At 58.0% G+C, this 18,169-nt stretch overlaps 1 protein-coding gene across 1 annotated transcript in view; it reads left to right on the top strand.

The window, feature by feature from the left end:
• LOC132590747 (high affinity nerve growth factor receptor-like) overlaps positions 1-16,434 on the top strand; it is a gene marked incomplete at its 3' end in the record, with an annotated part of 28,608 nt that extends 12,174 nt beyond the window's left edge. The window contains 15 exon segments of the mRNA XM_060263657.1: positions 379-450; positions 1,534-1,602; positions 2,141-2,295; positions 2,521-2,675; positions 2,841-2,967; positions 3,724-4,056; positions 6,951-7,009; positions 7,316-7,418; positions 10,436-10,582; positions 11,434-11,564; positions 11,904-12,076; positions 13,715-13,964; positions 16,276-16,330; positions 16,333-16,412; positions 16,414-16,434. Of these exon segments, the coding sequence (XP_060119640.1) occupies positions 379-450; positions 1,534-1,602; positions 2,141-2,295; positions 2,521-2,675; positions 2,841-2,967; positions 3,724-4,056; positions 6,951-7,009; positions 7,316-7,418; positions 10,436-10,582; positions 11,434-11,564; positions 11,904-12,076; positions 13,715-13,964; positions 16,276-16,330; positions 16,333-16,412; positions 16,414-16,434 (1,930 nt within the window).
• Positions 16,435-18,169: the final 1,735 nt, after the last annotated feature.

The raw sequence follows: 18,169 nt of genomic DNA, 5'->3' as shown, positions 1-18,169 counted from the left end.
TCATCTACACTTCCCCCCCAGCAAGCTGGGCACTCATTTTACCGACCTTGGAAGGCTGAGTCAAGCTTGAGCCAGCTACCTGAACCCAGCTTTTGTTGAGATCGAACAGGTCCTGACTGCAGTACTGAAGCTTACCACTCTGTGTCACAGGGCTCTTTTAAGGGGAATAGGGTGCCATATGAAGTGTTGTGTGGATTTCCTGGTTCTAGTCTGCTTAGAGATGTGTGGAGAAGGACTCCGCCTATCTGTAGGCCTGGAGCGGTGGCCGGGGGGGGGGTGTACCCTAAAAGCATCTTTTGCAGACTTGTCCCAGAAAGGCCCCACCCCTGGATTGACTGACAAGAAATGATTGTTTGTTTGTTTGTGTGTTTGTTGCAGGACCATTTCCAAGACCCAGCTTCAGTTCATTGCACCCGATGCCTTCCGAACCAGCCCAAACCTGATCTACCTGTGAGTAACAACAGCCGCCTGCAGCAGCTCCCCACCCCACACAACTGTTTCTTTGTGCTTGGAATGGGGGAGGAGTCAAGGCAGGGGCAGAAAGGCACAGCCACCTCCTCCTCCCCCTCCTCCTGTGGGAGCACGAAGGGACTGATAAGCACAAGCAAGATGGGGGAGTCAGGAGCGTGATCACTTTGCCTGGCAAGGGCGCTACTGCTGCTCCGACCCGGGCGGCCCCTCCCTATGGCTCAGGGCTGGAACTGATTGGACTGGATACAGGCAGCAATACCCCCCCCCACCCGCCCACAATGAGATGGTCCAGAGATGCAACCCGCTCAGCTGCCAGGCTAGTGGCCCCTGGGCCGGAAAGGGCGCCCTCGGGTGCCTGCGCTGCCCTGGAAGGAACTGCTCTGCCTCCTCCTGCAACGACTGCCCACAAGACACCCCAGGCCCATCCCCCCCACCCCAGGCCCTTTGCAGCCAGAGTGTCAGGTGGGGCCTGTCCTCCTGTTGCGCAAAGGGTCAGGAGACCTCCGCACCCACCCGCAATGTCGCACTGGCCATGAGCAAAAGCTCCCCTGGAACAAGCGGAGGAGACCACGAGAGCAGTCGCCGCCGGGTTTTGGGCGTTCTGGCATCGCCCCGAAGTGCAGTTCGGCTCCATCCCGGACGGGGCGATGTCTGGATGTCTGCCTGCAGGCCAGGCCCCCGCCTCGGATTCCAGACACGGGATCTTTGCTCCTGACTGCCCTGTGGGTTCCTCGTGCTGGGACCCGGCGGGTTCAGCAGCCTGGCTCGTTCTTGACAGACGACTGCCCGGCTGCGCCCTCTGCCAGGGCTCGGGTGCCCACTGGCCAGTGTCCGCTGCGCGCCCCGGAGCTCACCGGGAGGGCAGGGGGAGGGGAGCGGCTTGGGCCCAGCCGCCACGTCGAGGATCTGCTCCGCCCCGCTGGTCCTCCCTGTTGCTGGGCCACCCGCCCGACGGGTACTTGTGCCCCCGCCCGGGAGGGCCTGGCCGGGAGAGCGGCCGCCGGGCGGAGGAGAGGGGGCCTGATGACCACGCGTGTCCTCTCTCTCCCCAACCCGCCCCAGGAACCTGGCCTCCAACCGGTTGCAGCGGCTGTCCTGGACCGCCTTCCGCCCCCTCCGTCTACAGGAGTTGTGAGTAGGGGGCGGCCGCCTCTTTTCTGGGGGGGCGGGGAACGGGGTGCTGGGGGAGGGGAGGGACGAGAGCCCCCCTGCCGGCCCCCTGCGACGAGCCCGGGAGGATGTCATCCCCCTCCCCAAACCTGGACGGCGAGTGGCGCGCCTTTGCCCCGCCGCCCCCACCCCTCCTGGCGGCGGCAGGCGGGTCTCCTCCGGTCCGGTGGACGTCTGGGGGGGGAGGAGCCCGGGGGGGGGCGCTGCTTGGCAGGTGAGGTGGGGTGAGGGCCTCCCCCTGGCGCTGGGCAGACCGGCTCCCCGCCGTCCCTGAGCGCCAGTGGGGCTGTTGGCGGGCGGGGGGGGAGGGCGGCTGGGGACTGTCCCGGGGAGATGCGGGGTCGACTCCCCCCTCCCCCATGCAGCCCTTTGGGTGACCTTCCTGGAGCCTCACGGGGGGAGGGGGCGTCTGTTGTGGAAAGGGGGCAGGGAAGGCGCGGGCCGGCCGCTGCAGACTCCGGCGGGTGGGCGAGAAGGGCTAACTCCGCTCTGTCCACAGGGTGCTGGTGGGGAATCCGCTGCAGTGCGGCTGCGGCCTCCGGTGGCTACAGGTGTGGCAGGCGACCCGGCAGGTGGAGCTGGGCAACCACTCCCTGACGTGCCTGGAGGGCGAGGCGGAGCTCCCCTTGGCCGGCATGGCCTTCCAGGGCTGCGGTGAGTCCGGGCCCCAGGCTGGCTAGGGTGTCTCACCCCGCCCCCCCAGGCACAGCCCCCAGGGCCGCCAACCTACTCCCCCCAACTCCTCCTCCTCTCCCAAGGGCATGATGCATGAGCTGCCCCCCACACACACACTGGGGACCGTGCCCGCCCCTTGCTCGCCCTGCGGGTGGGGCTGCGGCACAGGCTCAGAGACCCTCCTGATTCCCTCCACTTGGGCAGACTCCCCCCGGGTCTGGATCGACCACACCAACGCCTCCTCCGTGCAAGAGGGCGAGAGCCTCAGCCTGACCTGCCACTTCAGCGGACAGCCCAGGCCGGAGGTCCAGTGGCTCCTGCCGGAAGGAGTTGGGCCCGCCCCACCCCTCGTCACTCAGGCAAGTGCTGGGCCCCCCTGGGAGGGGTGTTGGAAGAGGAGGAAGGGGGCGGACCCTAGAGGGAGTTGTTCTGGCCGTAGGAAGAGGAATGTGCGGGCGAGCTGTGCAGGTGCCACAAGAGTGGTTTGCCCGCTGGTCAGGCTGGGCTGCTTTCTGCCCATACAGAAGTCAGAGTCAGAACTGGTGCTGTGGATCCAGAACGCCTCTTCCGATCTCAACCTCAGAGACATCATATGCCAAGCAGAGAATGAAGCAGGATTTGACCAGGACGTGGTGCAGCTGGATGTGAGGTGTAAGAGAAGCACCGGTCCTTCTGCAGAACACGCCCGGGGGCTCCTCAGTGGTGGCTCTCTGCTCCCCTTCTCAAACGGGCCTTCTTGGCCATCTGCCAGATGGGAAGGGAGGAGAAGGGTGTGGCTCTGCTGATGCTGGGGGGGGGGGATTGGTTACTACTTGGCATTCTGTTTACAGTGGGGGGGGGAGAGGGCGTTTGTGTTGAGATGCATCATCTCATTTATCTCAGGGAATGAGTGTGAGCTGCTTTGGCCTGTGAGGTCAGTTAGAGAGCAAGATTTAGGGCATCCTTCCCTGCCTTGGAATGGCCTCTTGTTTCTGGGCCCCAAAGACTGGGGTGGCCCGACTCAGTGGGGGGGCAGGGAGGGAACACGGGGAGATCAGTTCTCTGAGGAGGATTTGGCTCTTTCCACCTGAGAGGCTCCAGCTGAATTTTGTTCCCAGGAGTCTCAGCTGGAATGGAGAAGAGGGGCAAACAGACCCCCACAGACCCAGAAAGCAGTGGGCTCCTCTTGTGAAATGCTGGCCTCACTTTGGTTCCAGCCAGGGTGGGGGACATGCTGGAGTTGGTGTTTCCTGCAGAGGGACTGCTCCTGTCAATGCCCTGAAGTTGATTTCGTGGTTCACCACCCCTGGGGCCAAGGGTGGCTGTGTAGCTCAGCCAGACGGTAGCTGAGGCTGCCTCTGCCAGGTGGGGGGCTTCTCCATCTGAGGGGCTTCCTCCTCCTCCTCCGTCTGCTCTCTCTGTCGGCAGTTCCTGCTGTGATCAAGTGTGTGGACAAAGCTGTGAACTACCATCACTGGTGCATCCCCTTCTCCGTGGACGGCAACCCTCCCCCCAGCATCTCCTGGCAGTTTGACAGCCGCAACCTGAACGAGACGGACTACATCCGCACCATTCTGATCCCAGACCCATATCGGAATTCCACAACTCTGCACGGCTGTCTGAGCCTCAACAGGCCAACCCACATCTGGAATGGAAACTACACTCTGATTGTGCGCAACCCACTGGGCACTGATTCCCTGACCACCTACCAGCACTTCATGGATGTTCCAGAGAGCTTCAACCCAGAGGACCCCGTCATGGGTGAGCTGTCTCTGTTTGGCTGGTTTGAGGCTGCTGAGTTTGCCCTGGTGGTGGCCTCAGATCTCCCCCGCCCCCCCCTAGGTCTGGCCTGAGACAGAAACCGGCAGAACCCTGCCTTTGCAACACCTCCTCCACGCTGCAGTTTGTGGGGGGGGGGACTTAGAGGATCCTATTCTTTGGAGACCCCTCCCTCCTGTTTCTTCAGGAGTAAGATAAGGGAGGGGGGAAAGGGAAGAAGCTCTTCATGAGAGAGGAGAAGTGAAATATTGAAGGCAGAATCACAAACAATTCCTATGAGAAGAAAAAATAGGAGGAACCTAAGGAAGCCAAGGTAGCTCCATGAACAGCTTTCTAGAGACTTGAGAAATAAAAAAGACTAATTTAGGAAATGGAAGGAGGGTCTTATAACCAAGAATGAGTATAAACAAATAACCAGTGCTTGTAGAGAAAGAGTTAGGAAAGCTAAAGCTCAGTATGAGGCTAGTGCTAAAAATAACAAAAAAGGGGTTCTTTTCTTATGTTCAAAGTAAGAAAATGAGCAAGGACATCGTAGGCCCATTGTGGGGACAGGAAAGTGAAATTGTAACAGGTAATGAAAAGAGGGCAGAACTGCTCAATACCTACTTTTCCTCAATCTTCTCCTCTGAGGGAAACAGTGCTCAACATGGCAAAAACAGAACATGTAATGAGGGTATGGACCCATCAGCTTGATGTCTATACCTGGAAAACTTTTAGAACAAATCATCAGTCAGTCCTGGAAAATTTAGAAAGAATGGCTGTGATTGCTATGAGCCAGCATTGTTTTCTCAAGAACAAGTCATATCAGACTAACCTTACCTCTTTTTTTGAGAAAGTTACTACCTTGCTGGATCAGGGGAATGCTGTAGACATAGTTTATCTTGATTTCAGTAAGGCTTTTGATAAGGTCCCACATACTATCCTTGTTGACAAGTTGGTAAAATGTGGTTTGGATCCTGTTATCGTTAGGTGGATCCGTAACTGGCTGACAGATTTCACCCAAAGAGTGCTTGTAAATGGTTCCTTATCCACTTGGAAAGGAGTGACAAGTGGAGTGTCTCAGGGATCTGTCCTTGGGCCTGTTTTCTTCAACATCTTTATAAATCAGGGGTGGCCAACGGTAGCTCTCCAGATGTTTTTTGCCTAACCCTAACTCCCATCAGCCCCAGCCATTGGACGAAGAAATAGGGGGAATGCTTATTAATTTTGCAGGTTATAAAAAATTGGGAGGGGTTGCAAATACGAATATGAGAGCCAGTTTGGTGTAGTGGTTAAGTGTGCGGACTCTTATCTGGGAGAACCAGGTTTGATTCTCCATTCCTCCACTTGCACTACTGGAATGGCCTTGGGTTAGCCATAGCTATGACAGGAGTTGTCCTGGCAGCTGCTGTGAGAGCCCTCTCAGCCCCACCCACCTCACAGGGTGTCTGTTGTAGGGGGAGAAGATGAAGATTGTAAGCAGCTCTGAGTCTCTGATTCACAGAGAAGGGCGGGGTATAAATCTGCAATTCTTCTTATCATTATTCTACATCAGAAGACAGAAACAGGATACAGGATGATCTTGACAGGCTGGAAAACTGGGCTAAAACCAATAAAATGAATTTTAACAGGGATAAATGTAAACTGCATTAAGTTAGGAAATATCCAATGCATGGTTATAGGATGGGGGAGACTTGTCTTGGCAGTAGGATGTGCGAAAAGAATCTAGGGGTCTTAGTGGATTATATGCTGAACATGAGTCAACAGTATGATGCGGTGGCTAAAAAGGCAAATGCAATTTTGGGCTGTATCAACAGAAGTATAGTGTCCAGATCACATGAATCGTTGGTATCACTTTGCTCTGCTCTGCTAAGACCTCACCTGGAGTATTTGTTTGGTTTTGGGCACCACATCTGAAGATGCATTTTGGGGGGGTGGGGTATTTGTAAATTTCTTGGATATGTAGGAGGTTGACCTAGATGACCTTGTAGATCCATCCCAACTCTTCTATGATTCTAGGAGGAGGTGGGAGGCCTAGAGAGTAGCCACACACCCACCACCATTTCTCTCTTTCCCTCACCCATTCCCAAGGAGGGGGTCTTGGGCCAGGCGGTTGCTGGGTCCCCTCCAAGGAAGTGGGGCAGAGGCCTGCCCGGCTGCAGTGACTTTTGCCTTGCCCAGCAGCTGAGGGTGACTGTTGGTGGTGGTGGGGGGGGTGGCCTGGGCTCAGGATGATGATGAAGAAGAAGAAGATGATATTGGATTTATATCCCGCCCTCCACTCCGAAGAGTCTCAGAGCGGCTCACAATCTCCTTTCCCTTCCTCCCCCACAACAGTCACCCTGTGAGGTGGGTGGGGCTGGAGAGGGCTCTCACAGCAGCTGCACTTTCAAGGACAACCTCTGCCAGAGCTATGGCTGACCCAAGGCCATGCTAGCAGGTGCAAGTGGAGGAGTGGGGAATCAAACCCGGTTCTCCCAGATAAGAGTCCGCACACTTAACCACTACACCAAACCAGCTCTCCAGGATACAGCAGTCTCATTTGCAGGGGTCATGGAGGGCTGATGACGGATCTGTCTCTCTCTTCTCCTTTTCTGCTGCCATGACAGTGTCGCTGCCCCCAACCAGTAAGTAGCTGAGCAGAATGTGCCCCTTCCCCTTTTCACCCTAACTGGGGGGGAGGCGGGGGCACAGGCCGCATGTGTGGGGGGAGGGCCAGTGCTTTCCTTCCCCTCTGGCTGTGGCAGTTCAGGTGGGGCAAAGTCAGCCTGTTGTTAGAGCCAAACCCTGGACAGCCCTCCGCAGAAGGGAGGAATCAGGCTCTTTCCCAGGCTCCCCCACTGGAGCTGGGGCCAGTCTAATGACGGTGCTTCTTTCCTTCCTCCTTTACCACCCAGGTGACAGGAACAGCACTCTGGGGGGCCCCGTGGAGACTCCGGAGGAACACACCTTTGGGGTGAGGAGGCCTGGGGTAGAGTGCTGCTGGGTCCCCTGTTGTGCTGGTTTCCTGTTTGCAAGGAGTTTCTGAAATGACTTCTCCACTCCCCCCCCCCCCTGTTCCTGCCAGGGCTTCAGGCAGGGCACTGCTGGGGAAGGGAGGGGCCCCTGTAGAAGTGGTTTCCCTCTGCCAATTAGTGGCCACAGGAGCGACCCTGCTTCCTTCCCCCCTGGGTGTGTGACTGATCGGCCTGCCTCCAGGGAGAGACCTTCTGGCCTCCTCCCCCTCAGCCTCTCATCTCTTTGTCCCCCCGCCCCCGCCCAGATCTCCGTTGCGGTGGTCTTGGCTGTCTGCGCCTGCATCTTCCTCTCCATCACGCTCATCGTGCTCAACAAGTGCGGACAGCACTCCAAGTTCGGCATGAACAGTAAGGCTCCCTTGGTGGCCCCTCTCCATGGGGGGCCTTTCTCCTGCTCCCTCCTGCTCAGCCGCTAGTGGCCTGGTGATAGGCCCTCCCTCCCTCCCCCCCCCACAAATGACTCTTCCAGCTGAAGGGGGGCACCACACCAGGTGACGGGCTGCTTGCATCCGGGGGCTCCTTTCTTCTGGCCCACTTGAGGCGGAGGTAGAAGGCCACGCCAGGGGAAGGTGCAGCTCTCCCCAGCCTCCTGTAGCTGCTGCCGGTGCCGGCAAAGGAAAGCCCGCCAGGCCGCAGCCTGCTTGGGGGTAGCTAAGAGGGCTGCTGGCGGCTGCTGGATCTCTCTGCCAGGGATGCTCTTTCTCTCCCTCGTCCTGGCAGTGCCTCCTGGGAGAGCTCTGGAAGGGCCTCTTTGCATCAGGGGAACTTCTCAGGACTTCACTCTCCTGCTAGGGCTTCCTGTGTGTGTATTTCATCAGCTGCTCGTGTCACAGCAAAGGAGGGAAAGGCACCCCTCCCCCGCGTGAATGGAAGGGGGAGTGGGGAAGCGAGCCACTTGCCTACTCTCCCCCCACCACCACTTCATTAATATTGCTCTTCCTCCTCCTTTAAGCAGCAGCAAGCATCAGCTGCTAATTCACTGCTGGAATTGATTCAGGCTGTAAATGGGTTTGATCTGCCAGGATCACCCCCGAGTGGCCAGGGCTGGGGGAGGGGTGGGGGGAGGAGAAGCAGCCACTTGTAGCTGCCTCCTGCTGAGGCAGGGCGGGGGGGGGGGTGCTTCGGCAGTTGCCATCAACAGCTGCTTGGCCTCTGAGTCCGGCCTGGCTGAGGAGAGATCTTCCCGTCTGTCCCCAAGAACTGCTCTCCCTCCACTGCACCTCACCCCAAAGCAAAGCCAGGGTGTCAAAGAAACAAGCAATGCTGCTCCTGGGGCGGGAGGGGGGAGCGCTCTCCAGTTGCTGTGTGCAGGTTGAGTGGCCAGAAACTCTGCTAAGAGCCTGATAGGCTCCATTCGGCTTCCCCCGCCCTGGCCTCAGCCTCCCGGTTGGGCCCTTTCCCTGGCCGGGGTGGCTTTTCTGCCAGCCACTGTGGTCCCTGCAGATTGGGCAGGAATTGTGAGCAGATCAAGGCCCAGGTGAGCAGGGCCAATGCTTGAACAAGAGTCCAGCCAGCTCCGGTGGGCTTGTGGGGTCTCTCTTGGGGGGCCCAGAGGGGGGGAAGGGTGGGTGTGGGATGGGGCTGGAGCTTCTGCAGCCTCTGAAGTACAGGAAAGAGCCAGAGTCCCGGAGAACCTTCTAGGCCGGCTGACAGCAGCTGTGGCAGGGCAGAAAGATCTTCCTCTGCCACGGACGGCTGTGAGTCTTGAAGGAGCTTCTGGGCTGTTGCTCTCTGCTGCTTCTGCCCATCTTGACCCTCCATCCCAGTGAGTGGCAAAGACCGCAGGACTCCCGCCCCCGCCCCATCCCTTCTGTGTGGGAGGCATCAGCAAGGGAGCACTAAGCAGCACATTTAAGCCTCCAGTAATTACCATAAGAGGGGCCATCACCAGCAGCAAGCCTCCCCCATGCATCTTCATCAACATCTCCCCCTCCCCCCCATGGCTGCAGGAGGGAAGCGCAGAGCAGGAGGGGGGAGGGGAGAGCCAGGCAGTCCAACCAGCCCATGGGGGAGGGAGGCAGTGCCCCTCTGCTCTTCATCCTCCCCCTCCTCCTCCATGGCATGAAGGCTCCTGCCCCATTCCACACACACCCGTCTCCACCGATGGGCCCTGCTCCTCCCCTCCATGACCAAGGCTGCTGGGAGAGGCCATCCTTCCTGAAACCAGGGGCCCCCAAGAGAGACCCCAGAATTCTTCAAAGAAGGCCAGAACACCACGGGCTCATGTCTGATAGACTCAATAGCAGGCCCTGGTATAGACTGCCTGAAGCCAGCCTCATAAGAACATAAGAGAAGCCATTGGATCAGGCCAATGTCCCATCCAGTCCAACACTGTGTCACCGAGGGCCAAAAAAACACGTGCCATCAGGAGGTCCATCAGTGGGGCCAGGACACTAGAAGCCCTCCCACTGTTGCCCCCTCACAAGCACCAAGAATAGAGAGCATCACTTGCCCCAGACAGAGAGTTCCAACAATATGCTATGGCTAGTAGCCACTGCTGTACCTCTGCTCCATATGCTTATCCAATCCCCTCTTGAAGGTGGCTATGCTTGCAGCCTCCACCATCTTCTGTGGCAGTGAATTCCATGTGCCAATCACCCTTTGGGTGAAGAAGGACTTCCTTTTATCAGTTCTAACCTGACTGCTCAGTAATTTCATTGAATGTCCACGAGTTCTCCTATTGTGAGAAAGGGGAAAAAGTACTTCTTTCCCTACCTTCTCTGTCCTGTGCAGAATCTTGTAAACGTTTCACCTTCCTGGCCACTTAGAAGAGGCCCAACACTGGCCAGAGGCATTCCAGTGCCTCTTCCACAGGAGACTCAGCTGCCCCGCCCCCCAGTGTGAGAAGAGCAGAGCCCTGCTGAATCAGCCCGCCCCCCCCCAGGCTCCTCTAGTCCAGCTCCCTCCTTACAGCAGTGTTCCTTCAATGGTGCTAGGAAGCCCTCTGACCCAGCCCTCCCCCACAGCATCCCCCCTCTCATGAGGCCCTGAGCCCCTGGGGGGCCATTCAGCTCTCATCATGGCTCATAGCCAGCCACAGACTGCTCTTCCTACCTTCCTCTCTCCCCATGGAGAGTTCCACAAGTCCTCCAGTCCTGCCTCCTTGATCCTTCTGACCAGCAGTTCTCACGGCTCTTCTAGCAGAGGGACAGAGGGAAGGCTGGCTGGCATGCATGTTGCTCACCCTTTGGACAAGTCCCCGGCATCTTCCCAGCATCCTCCTTGTTCTTCCCGGGCCAGGCAGCCTCTGGGGTGGGTGGGGCAGCTCTCCCTGGGGCCCTGTGTCCTCCTGCTCACTGTCTCATCCTACGGAAGCCTCCCCGCCCCCCCCCCCCGGCAGCTGATTCCTTTGCTTGATCCCGCAGGGTCGGCTGTGCTGGCACAAGAGGATGAGCTGGCCATGTCTCTGCAGTTCATGAACTTGGGCAGCAGCCCCCTCACCTCGGCAGAGAGCAAACTGGAAGCCCTCAAGACCAACTTCATAGAGAACCCCCAATACTTCTGCAGTACGTGTGAGTGCCTCAGTGGGGAAAGCACGGCGGGGGGTGGGGGTGAGGGAGGGGGCATGTAATCCGGATCAAGATAAGCTATCCTTGTGTGTGTGTGTGTGTAGTACTGAGAACTTAAATAAGTCAGGAGGGCTGTAAAAGCGGGTTGGGTTTCATTGTGGCCGTGTCCCAATGGCCCCAGAGACCAGACTTGCATCTTGGAGAGCACAGGAAGGAGCTGCAGGCAGAAAAACCCAGCCCCAAAAGACCTACAGGGAAAGGTTTAAGGAGCTGGGGATGTTTAGCCTGGAGAGGAAGCGGCTGAGAGGTGATAGGATCACCATCTTCAAGGACTTGAAGAGCTGTTATCTAGAGGATGGTGTAGAATTGTTTTCTGTGGCCCCAGAAGATAGGACCAGAACCAGTGGGTTGAAATGAAATCAAAAGAGTTTCTGGCTCAACATTAGGAAGAACTCCCTGACCATTAGAGCGACTCCTCAGTGGAACAGGCTTCCTCCTTGGGAGGTGGTGGGCTCCCCTTCCTTGGAGGTTTTGAAACAGAGGCTAGATGGCCATCTGACAGCAATGAGGACCCTGTGAATTTGGAGGGGGGAAGTATTTGTGAGTTTCCTGCATTGTGCAGGGGGTTGGACTAGATGACCCTGGAGATCCTTTCTAATTCTGGGGGAAGTTCAGCTGCCAGGGAAAGAGCAGCTCACACCTTTTGCAGGACTTCTCTGGAGACAAGAGATGCAGTTGGGACTTGGTGCCTAGCTGTGTATGGGGGAGGGGTCCTTGAGTCCTTCTTCCCTGAAGCCTGCCTGGGGGGGAGGGGGGACACAACACATGGCCAAGAGGCTCCTTCCTCCCTGCAGGTGTTCGCCACATCAAGCGCCGGGACATCATTCTGAAATGGGAGCTGGGGGAGGGGGCCTTTGGCAAAGTCTTCCTTGCCGAGTGCCACAGCCTCAGTCCTGCACAAGAGAAGATGCTCGTGGCCGTCAAGGTACTCTGCAGTGCTGTTTTCTCAGCCCTTTGGGTATGGGGTGTGTGGGGGTGGGGGTGCCCATGCCCATGGCCGGCCCGGCCCGGCCCAAGGCGCTTTGCATAGAAACCTGTGCTCTGTGCAGCAGAAGAACAGGGGGGCAGATTGGCCCCCGTAGCCTCTTCTCCTCAGAAGGATACACTTTCTCCTAGAGTTGCCCCCGCCTGAAGTGTGAGTGAGTGAGCAGGGCAACTAGACTGAGCCCAGGAGTAAGGGGGGGGGCTCTCCCCTGCTTCTTGCGGTTTGGGTGGGATGGGGGAGTCACTTGTGCACCTCCTCAGCTGAGCCTTCCTTCCCCAGACCCTGAAAGAGGCGACGGAGAGTGCCCGGCTGGACTTCCAGAGGGAGGCAGAGCTGCTGACGGTGCTGCAACATGAGCACATCGTCAAGTTCTACGGGGTCTGCACCGAAGGGGAGCCGCTCATCATGGTCTTTGAGTACATGAAGCACGGAGACCTCAACCGCTTCCTCAGGTGGGTGCCCCTCCCCCTGGGAGCAGGAAGGAGGCAGATGGGGGTGCTTGGTGCAGAGCAGCGAGAGAGACGAGGAGGAGGAGGAGGAGGAAGGATGGTGAAGATCGACTCCTGGGGGGTGCCTCTTGCTCACAGACCAAGTCCCTCTTGTGGCCTGGCAGGCATGCTGGGGAAGAGAGAAGGCCTGGGGTGCCCTGGGTGGTGGGCAGGAAATCCACTCCCCTGCTCCAGCTGTTGCGTGGCTCCCTTTGCTTCCTGGTCCTCTTGGTGCACTGAAACGTCCCCCTTTGAGCTTCTTCTTCTTCTTCTACTCCCAACCTGCCCCCCCCAGTTGGGCCGCCTCCCCCCCCTGCTCCATTATGGCAGAAGCCCTCCCCCCCCCCACTAATGCAATCTTCCCCTGCAATATTGATTAGATTAGCTGTCTGAGAGGCTCAAATTGAGGGAGATTGGCCATCAGCTGGAACAAGCAGAGGCTCTTTCAAGTGGCCCCCCAGGTATTGCCAATAGCCGGGAGCTGCCAACGGCCCTGCTGAGCGTCTCTGGGACGAGCGAGCCAGCGAGCTCTGCGGCACGCCTTTGATGATTATTGTTATCAGACGTGGCATTAATGGTGGGTCTGTGGTGGAGCCTGGGGTGCCTCCTGCTCGGCCCCTGTCAGCCACGCTTTGCGTCAAGCCAGGCCTGCCCGCCAAGCAGAGCAGAGCAGCGGGGAAGAGACGAGGCTTTTGGGGCAGCTGGGAGAAGGGGGAGGGCATCCAAAATGGCCCCAGGTTGGGCAGGCTCCTCTGTGTCAACTGAGCTCGACGAAGATGGTGAGGGGTCTGGAGACCAAGTCCTATGAGGAAAGGCTGAAGGAGCTGGGGATGTCTAGCCTGGAGAGGAGGCGGCTGAGAGGTGATATGATCACCACCTGCAAGTACTTGAAGCGCTGTCCTATAGAGGATGGTGCAGAATTGTTTTCTGTGGCCCCAGAAGGCAGGACCAGAACCAATGGGTTGAAATTAAATCAAAAGAGTTTCCGGCTCAACATTAGGAGAACTTCCTGACCGTTAGAGCGATTCCTCAGTGAAACAGGCTTCCTCCTCGGGAAGAGGTGGGCTCTCCTTCCTTGGAGGTTTTTCAACAGAGGCTAGATGGCCATCTGATAGCAATGAAGAGCCTGTGAATTTAGGGGGAGGTGTTTGTGAGTTTCCTGCATTGTGCAGGGGGTTGAACTAGATGACCCTGGAGGTCCCTTCCCACTCTAGGATTCTATGAGCTCCGTGTCCCCCCAACAGAAGAGAGGCAGGAGGGAGGGAGCGTGGAAAGAAAGCGGTGCCTGCTGTGGCCCTTCTCCTGTCCCCCACGCCCCTCCAGGGCCCTGGCTACAGCTGAGCGCCTGCTGGTCGTAATGGCTTTCCTCTTGTCGCCACACAAGAATGAGCTGATGCCCCACTTCAGTGGCAGGCTTGGTGGGCCACTTCAGATGTGCCACACCACTGCAAGCAGCGCTCCTGGCATCGACCACCCCAGAAACACTGGAAGCCGAATTCTGGGCAGAGGCTGTGGCTTCCTGTGGGATGAACAGGCCTGGTTTCCTCTCCGCGGTGGCCAGGCGAGTGGTGACCCCAGCTGACCCTTCCCTCCCTCCCGCAGGTCCCACGGGCCAGACGCCAAGATCCTGGACCAGGGGAGCGGCCCGTCGTCCTCGTCTGTTGGGCAGCTGACCCTCAGCCAAATGCTGCAGATCGCCACCCAGATCGCCTCGGGGATGGTGTACCTGGCCTCCCTCCACTTTGTCCACCGGGACCTCGCCACACGCAACTGCCTGGTTGGCCACAGCCTGGTGGTGAAGATCGGGGACTTCGGCATGTCCCGCGATATCTACAGCACCGACTATTACCGGGTGAGTGGGGCTCCTGTGGAAACCCCCGATGGGTCTTTGCCATCCCAGCAGCAGGCAGCACTTTGCGCCCCCCCTCTCTCCTCTGCTACTGCTGTGCTCGCCCCACTCCAGGAGGGGCTCTGCTGCTTGGCTCCACCACCCCCACGGCCCTTCTGCTTCCCATGGATTGCCCCCCCCCCCGCCTTCTGGATGCCATCCCTCACAGCCTTGCAGAGGTGGACCTCCTCCTTTCCTGCTGCCATGGAGCAAGCCAAGATGGGGGGGGGGGAATGTTCTGTGTGCTGCTTCATCTCCCGAGACCAGCTGGAGGCAGGGCGGGCTGTGGTCACCAGACTCCAGGGCTGCCTGGTCCAGCAGGAGATCCTTCGGATGCTGTTCTGAGCAGTGGAGGGGAGGGGAAGGAGCTGGTGGTTCCAGGCAGGAGAGCAACTCCTTTAGAGGGGAGAAGGCTGGCTGGCTGAGGAGTGCTCCCCCTCTCCCTCCCCCTCCCATGCCCCACCTGCCAATGGGAAGTGGCCTTCTAGGAACCTGGATGGCCCTTCCTTTGGGCTCAGGAATGCTGCGGCAGCGGCTGATGGCGGCGGCAGAGCTGAGGGAGCTCTGGCTGCTGTGGAGCGGAGCCGCAGGCCCATCAAGGCCGGCCTCTTTTCCCTCAAGGGCTCTGAAGGGATTTGCCTCTGTGACAGGCGGAATCCACCGGGGCCACTCCTGGTGATCTTTCTTCCCTTTTAGCTTCTGCCCTGGACCTCCATTCATATTTAATGGGGCCTGTGGTGGAAAAACCTGCAAGCACTTAGGCAGTGGAAATACAGGAGGGCCCGGCCAGGGTGGGGTGGGGGGCAGGGAGTTTCCATTAAATGGTTAATTAAAGAGCAGAGAGAGAGAGGCAGAGAGTGGGGAACGTCTGAGCAGGATGGTGCCAGGAAAGTTCCTGGCTTCTCAAGGAGCTCTCTGTGTCTGCAGCTGGGGGGGTGGGGGTGGGGGCTCGCCCTTCTTTCAAGGGCCTCAGCAGCCTCTTTCTGGCTCTTGCAGCAGCCCACGGTTGCCTCTGCAGAAGCTCTTCAGGGAAAACTGTTGAGGGAAGGAACGCCTGACAAGATGGGGTGGGGGAGCAGAGAGGGAGACATCCATCCGTTTGGGAGATCTTTCTCCAAACAACCCAACTCTGGGTTGTCCAATGACAGACAGTGCCTGCTGGGGGAGGAGTGAAAAAGCAAAGTGTGCAGACTGTGAAAGGAGGCTAGAGGGTAAGAGTGAGTCAAACCCCCACCTCCCCATCCTGGGAGGAAATGGCTGCCTGGGGTGGGGTGGGGGGACTGAGAGCACTCAGGGCCCATTTCCTCTCAAATTTGGCCAAAGGTTAGGAAGAACTTCCCGACAGAGCAGTTCCTCAGTGGGACAGGCTTCCTCCTTGGAAGCGGTGGGCTCTCCCTCTTTAATCAGAGGCTAGATGGCAATGCTGATTCTGTGAACTTGGCAGATCATGGGAAGGAGGGCAGGAAGGGCTGCATCAGTTCTCATGGCCCTTTCTTACATGCCCAGAAAATGATGATGATGATGATGATGATGATGATGATGATGATGATGATGATGATGATGATATTGGATTTATATCCCGCCCTGCACTCTGAATCTCAGAGAGGCTTACAATCTCCTATATCTTCTTCCCCCACAACAGTCACCTGTGAGGTGGGTGGGGCTGAGAGAACTCTCACAACAGTTGCCCTTTCACCTCTGCGAGAACTATGGCTGACCCAAGGCCATTCCAGCAGCTGCAAGTGGAGGAATGGGGAATCAAACCCGGTTCTCCAGATAAGAGTCCACTTCACCACTATACCACACTGGCTCTATTATTATTATTAATAATAATATTATCATCATTATCATTAGTTATTTATATTCCCCCATTCCCCCATTTGGAGGCTCAGAGTAGAATACATCAGGATAGTAATAAAATCATAATAAAATTACAATAATATAATAAAAACCAATGACAACATTTAGTAATATGCATGATGATCCTGTGAATTTAGGGGGAAGTATTTGTGAGTTTCCTGCATTATGCAGGGGGTTGGACTAGATGACCCTGGAGGTCCCTCCCAACTCTAGGATTCTATGATTCTACTGACACCTACCCTCTGCAGGAAATACATGCAAGTAGCCCATTGGCTCTACCTCTAAACTAGCTAAGCATCAGCATGCATAAGCAATTAATTATCTCATGACGTTCAGAAAGGAAAGTTGCCCCCAACCCAAGAGGGGTGTCTGAAGAGCGCCGGCTGACCACCCACCTTCTGCCTCCTTCCTGCAGGTGGGGGGCCGGACCATGTTGCCCATCCGCTGGATGCCCCCGGAGAGCATCCTCTACCGAAGTTCACCACGGAGAGCGACATCTGGAGCTTCGGGGTGGTGCTGTGGGAGATCTTCACCTACGGGAAGCAGCCGTGGGTACCAGCTCTCCAACACCGAGGTACGCAATGGCACATGGCTGCACTCGAACCGACAGGAGTCTCAGCTTATCGAAGCGATTGTTTCAAAGAAGCATTGAAAGCCTTCCCGGGGCCCATAGAATACAATTGAATCCATACTCAATTTGGTGCCCCCTCCAGCAACTCCCAGGGCAAGCGCCCCCTTCCTCCCCTCCCTAGATCCGATCCTGTCCCCCAGATGGATCTCCTCATGAGTCCCATACAGACGCTCACTCCCCCGTGTGGCCAATGCACAGGCCCTGCTTCCCCACAACCACGCGTCGGTCTGCCCATGGCCAAAGTGCAGAGGGAGCGTCCAGTGGGTTTGCAGACCTTCCCCATGACCAGCAGTGCTGCTTTGGAGATGCTGCCGATCCCGGAGGAGGATTTGCAAGCAGCCCCTCCCTCCCTCCCACCTTTCCCCCCTCTCTCCCTTCCTCCCACCTCCCTTCCCTCCCTCCCACCTTTCCCACCCTCTCTCTCTTCCCTCCCCCCTTTCCCCCTCCCTTCCCTCCCTTCCCTCCCCCCTTTCCCCCCTCCCTTCCTCCCCCCCTTTCCCCCCTCTATCCCTTCCCTCCCCCTTTCCCCCTCCCTCCCTCCCTCCCTTCCTCCCACCTTTCCCCCATCTCTCCCGTCCCTCCCCCTCCCTTCCCTCCTCCCACCTTTCCCCCCCTCTCCTCCCTTCCCTCCCTCCCTCCCCACCTTTCCCCCTCCTCTCCCCTTCCCTCCCCCCTTTCCCCCTCTCTCCCTTCCCTCCCTCCTCCCTCCCTCCCACCTTTCCCCCTTCCTCCCACCTTTCCCCCCTCTATCCCTTCCCTCCCCCTTTCCCCCTCCCTCTCTCCCACCTTTCCCCCTCCCTCCCTTCCTTCCTCTCACCTTCCCCCTCTCTCCCTTCCCCTCCCCCTCCCCTCCCCCTCCCTCCCTCCCACCTTTCCCCCCTCTCCCTTCCCTCCCCCCTTTCCCCCTCCCTTCCCTCCCTCCCACCTTTCCCCTCCCTTCCTTCCTTCCTCCCACCTTTCCCCCCTCTATCCCTTCCCTCCACCTTTCCCCCTCCTCCCTCCCACCTTTCCCCCTCTCTCCCTTCCCTCCCCCCTTTCCCCCTCCCCCCCACCTTTCCCCTCCCTCCCTTCTCCCACCTTTCCCCCTCTCTCTCCCTTCCCTCCCCCCCTCCCCCCCTTTCCCCCTCCCTTCCCTCCCTCCCTCCCACCTTCCCCCTCCCTTCCTTCCTCCCACCTTTCCCCCCTCTCTCCTTCCCCTCCCTCCCTCCCCCCTTTCCCCCTCCCTCCCTTCCCTCCCCCCCCACCTTCCCCCTCCCTCCCTTCCCTCCCCCCTCCCACCTTCCCCCCCAGGGCAAAGGAGGCCACTCCATCCCAAGGCAGGGAGTGAGCACAAACACACCCCCCCCCGAAGGGTTTTTGTTTTCATTTTTTAATTTTTTTTTTCATTTCTATCCCGCCCTCCCCGCCGAAGCAGGCTCAGGGCAGCTCACAATATAAAATCGCAATAAACAATTAAAATCAATACATATTATAAAATTATATATTCGGTAGTTAAAACCAGCCAGAATTAATTGGGTTGTCTGTGTGGGGCTAGACTCCGTGTGGGGCTAGACTCCAGCCCTAGGAGAGCCTGGTTTTCTGGGGGTTTTGCTGGGCTGCCTGGTGGTGAGCAGAGAGGGCTGCCTGGTGGTGAGCAGAGAGGGCTGCCTGGTGGTGAGCAGAGAGGGCTGCCTGGTGG

This window comes from Heteronotia binoei, unplaced genomic scaffold (assembly GCF_032191835.1).
Source record: "Heteronotia binoei isolate CCM8104 ecotype False Entrance Well unplaced genomic scaffold, APGP_CSIRO_Hbin_v1 ptg000597l, whole genome shotgun sequence".
NCBI lineage: Eukaryota > Metazoa > Chordata > Lepidosauria > Squamata > Gekkonidae > Heteronotia > Heteronotia binoei.
Note: the sequence above shows the minus strand (reverse complement) of the source record. Positions and strands in the feature narration are given on the sequence as shown.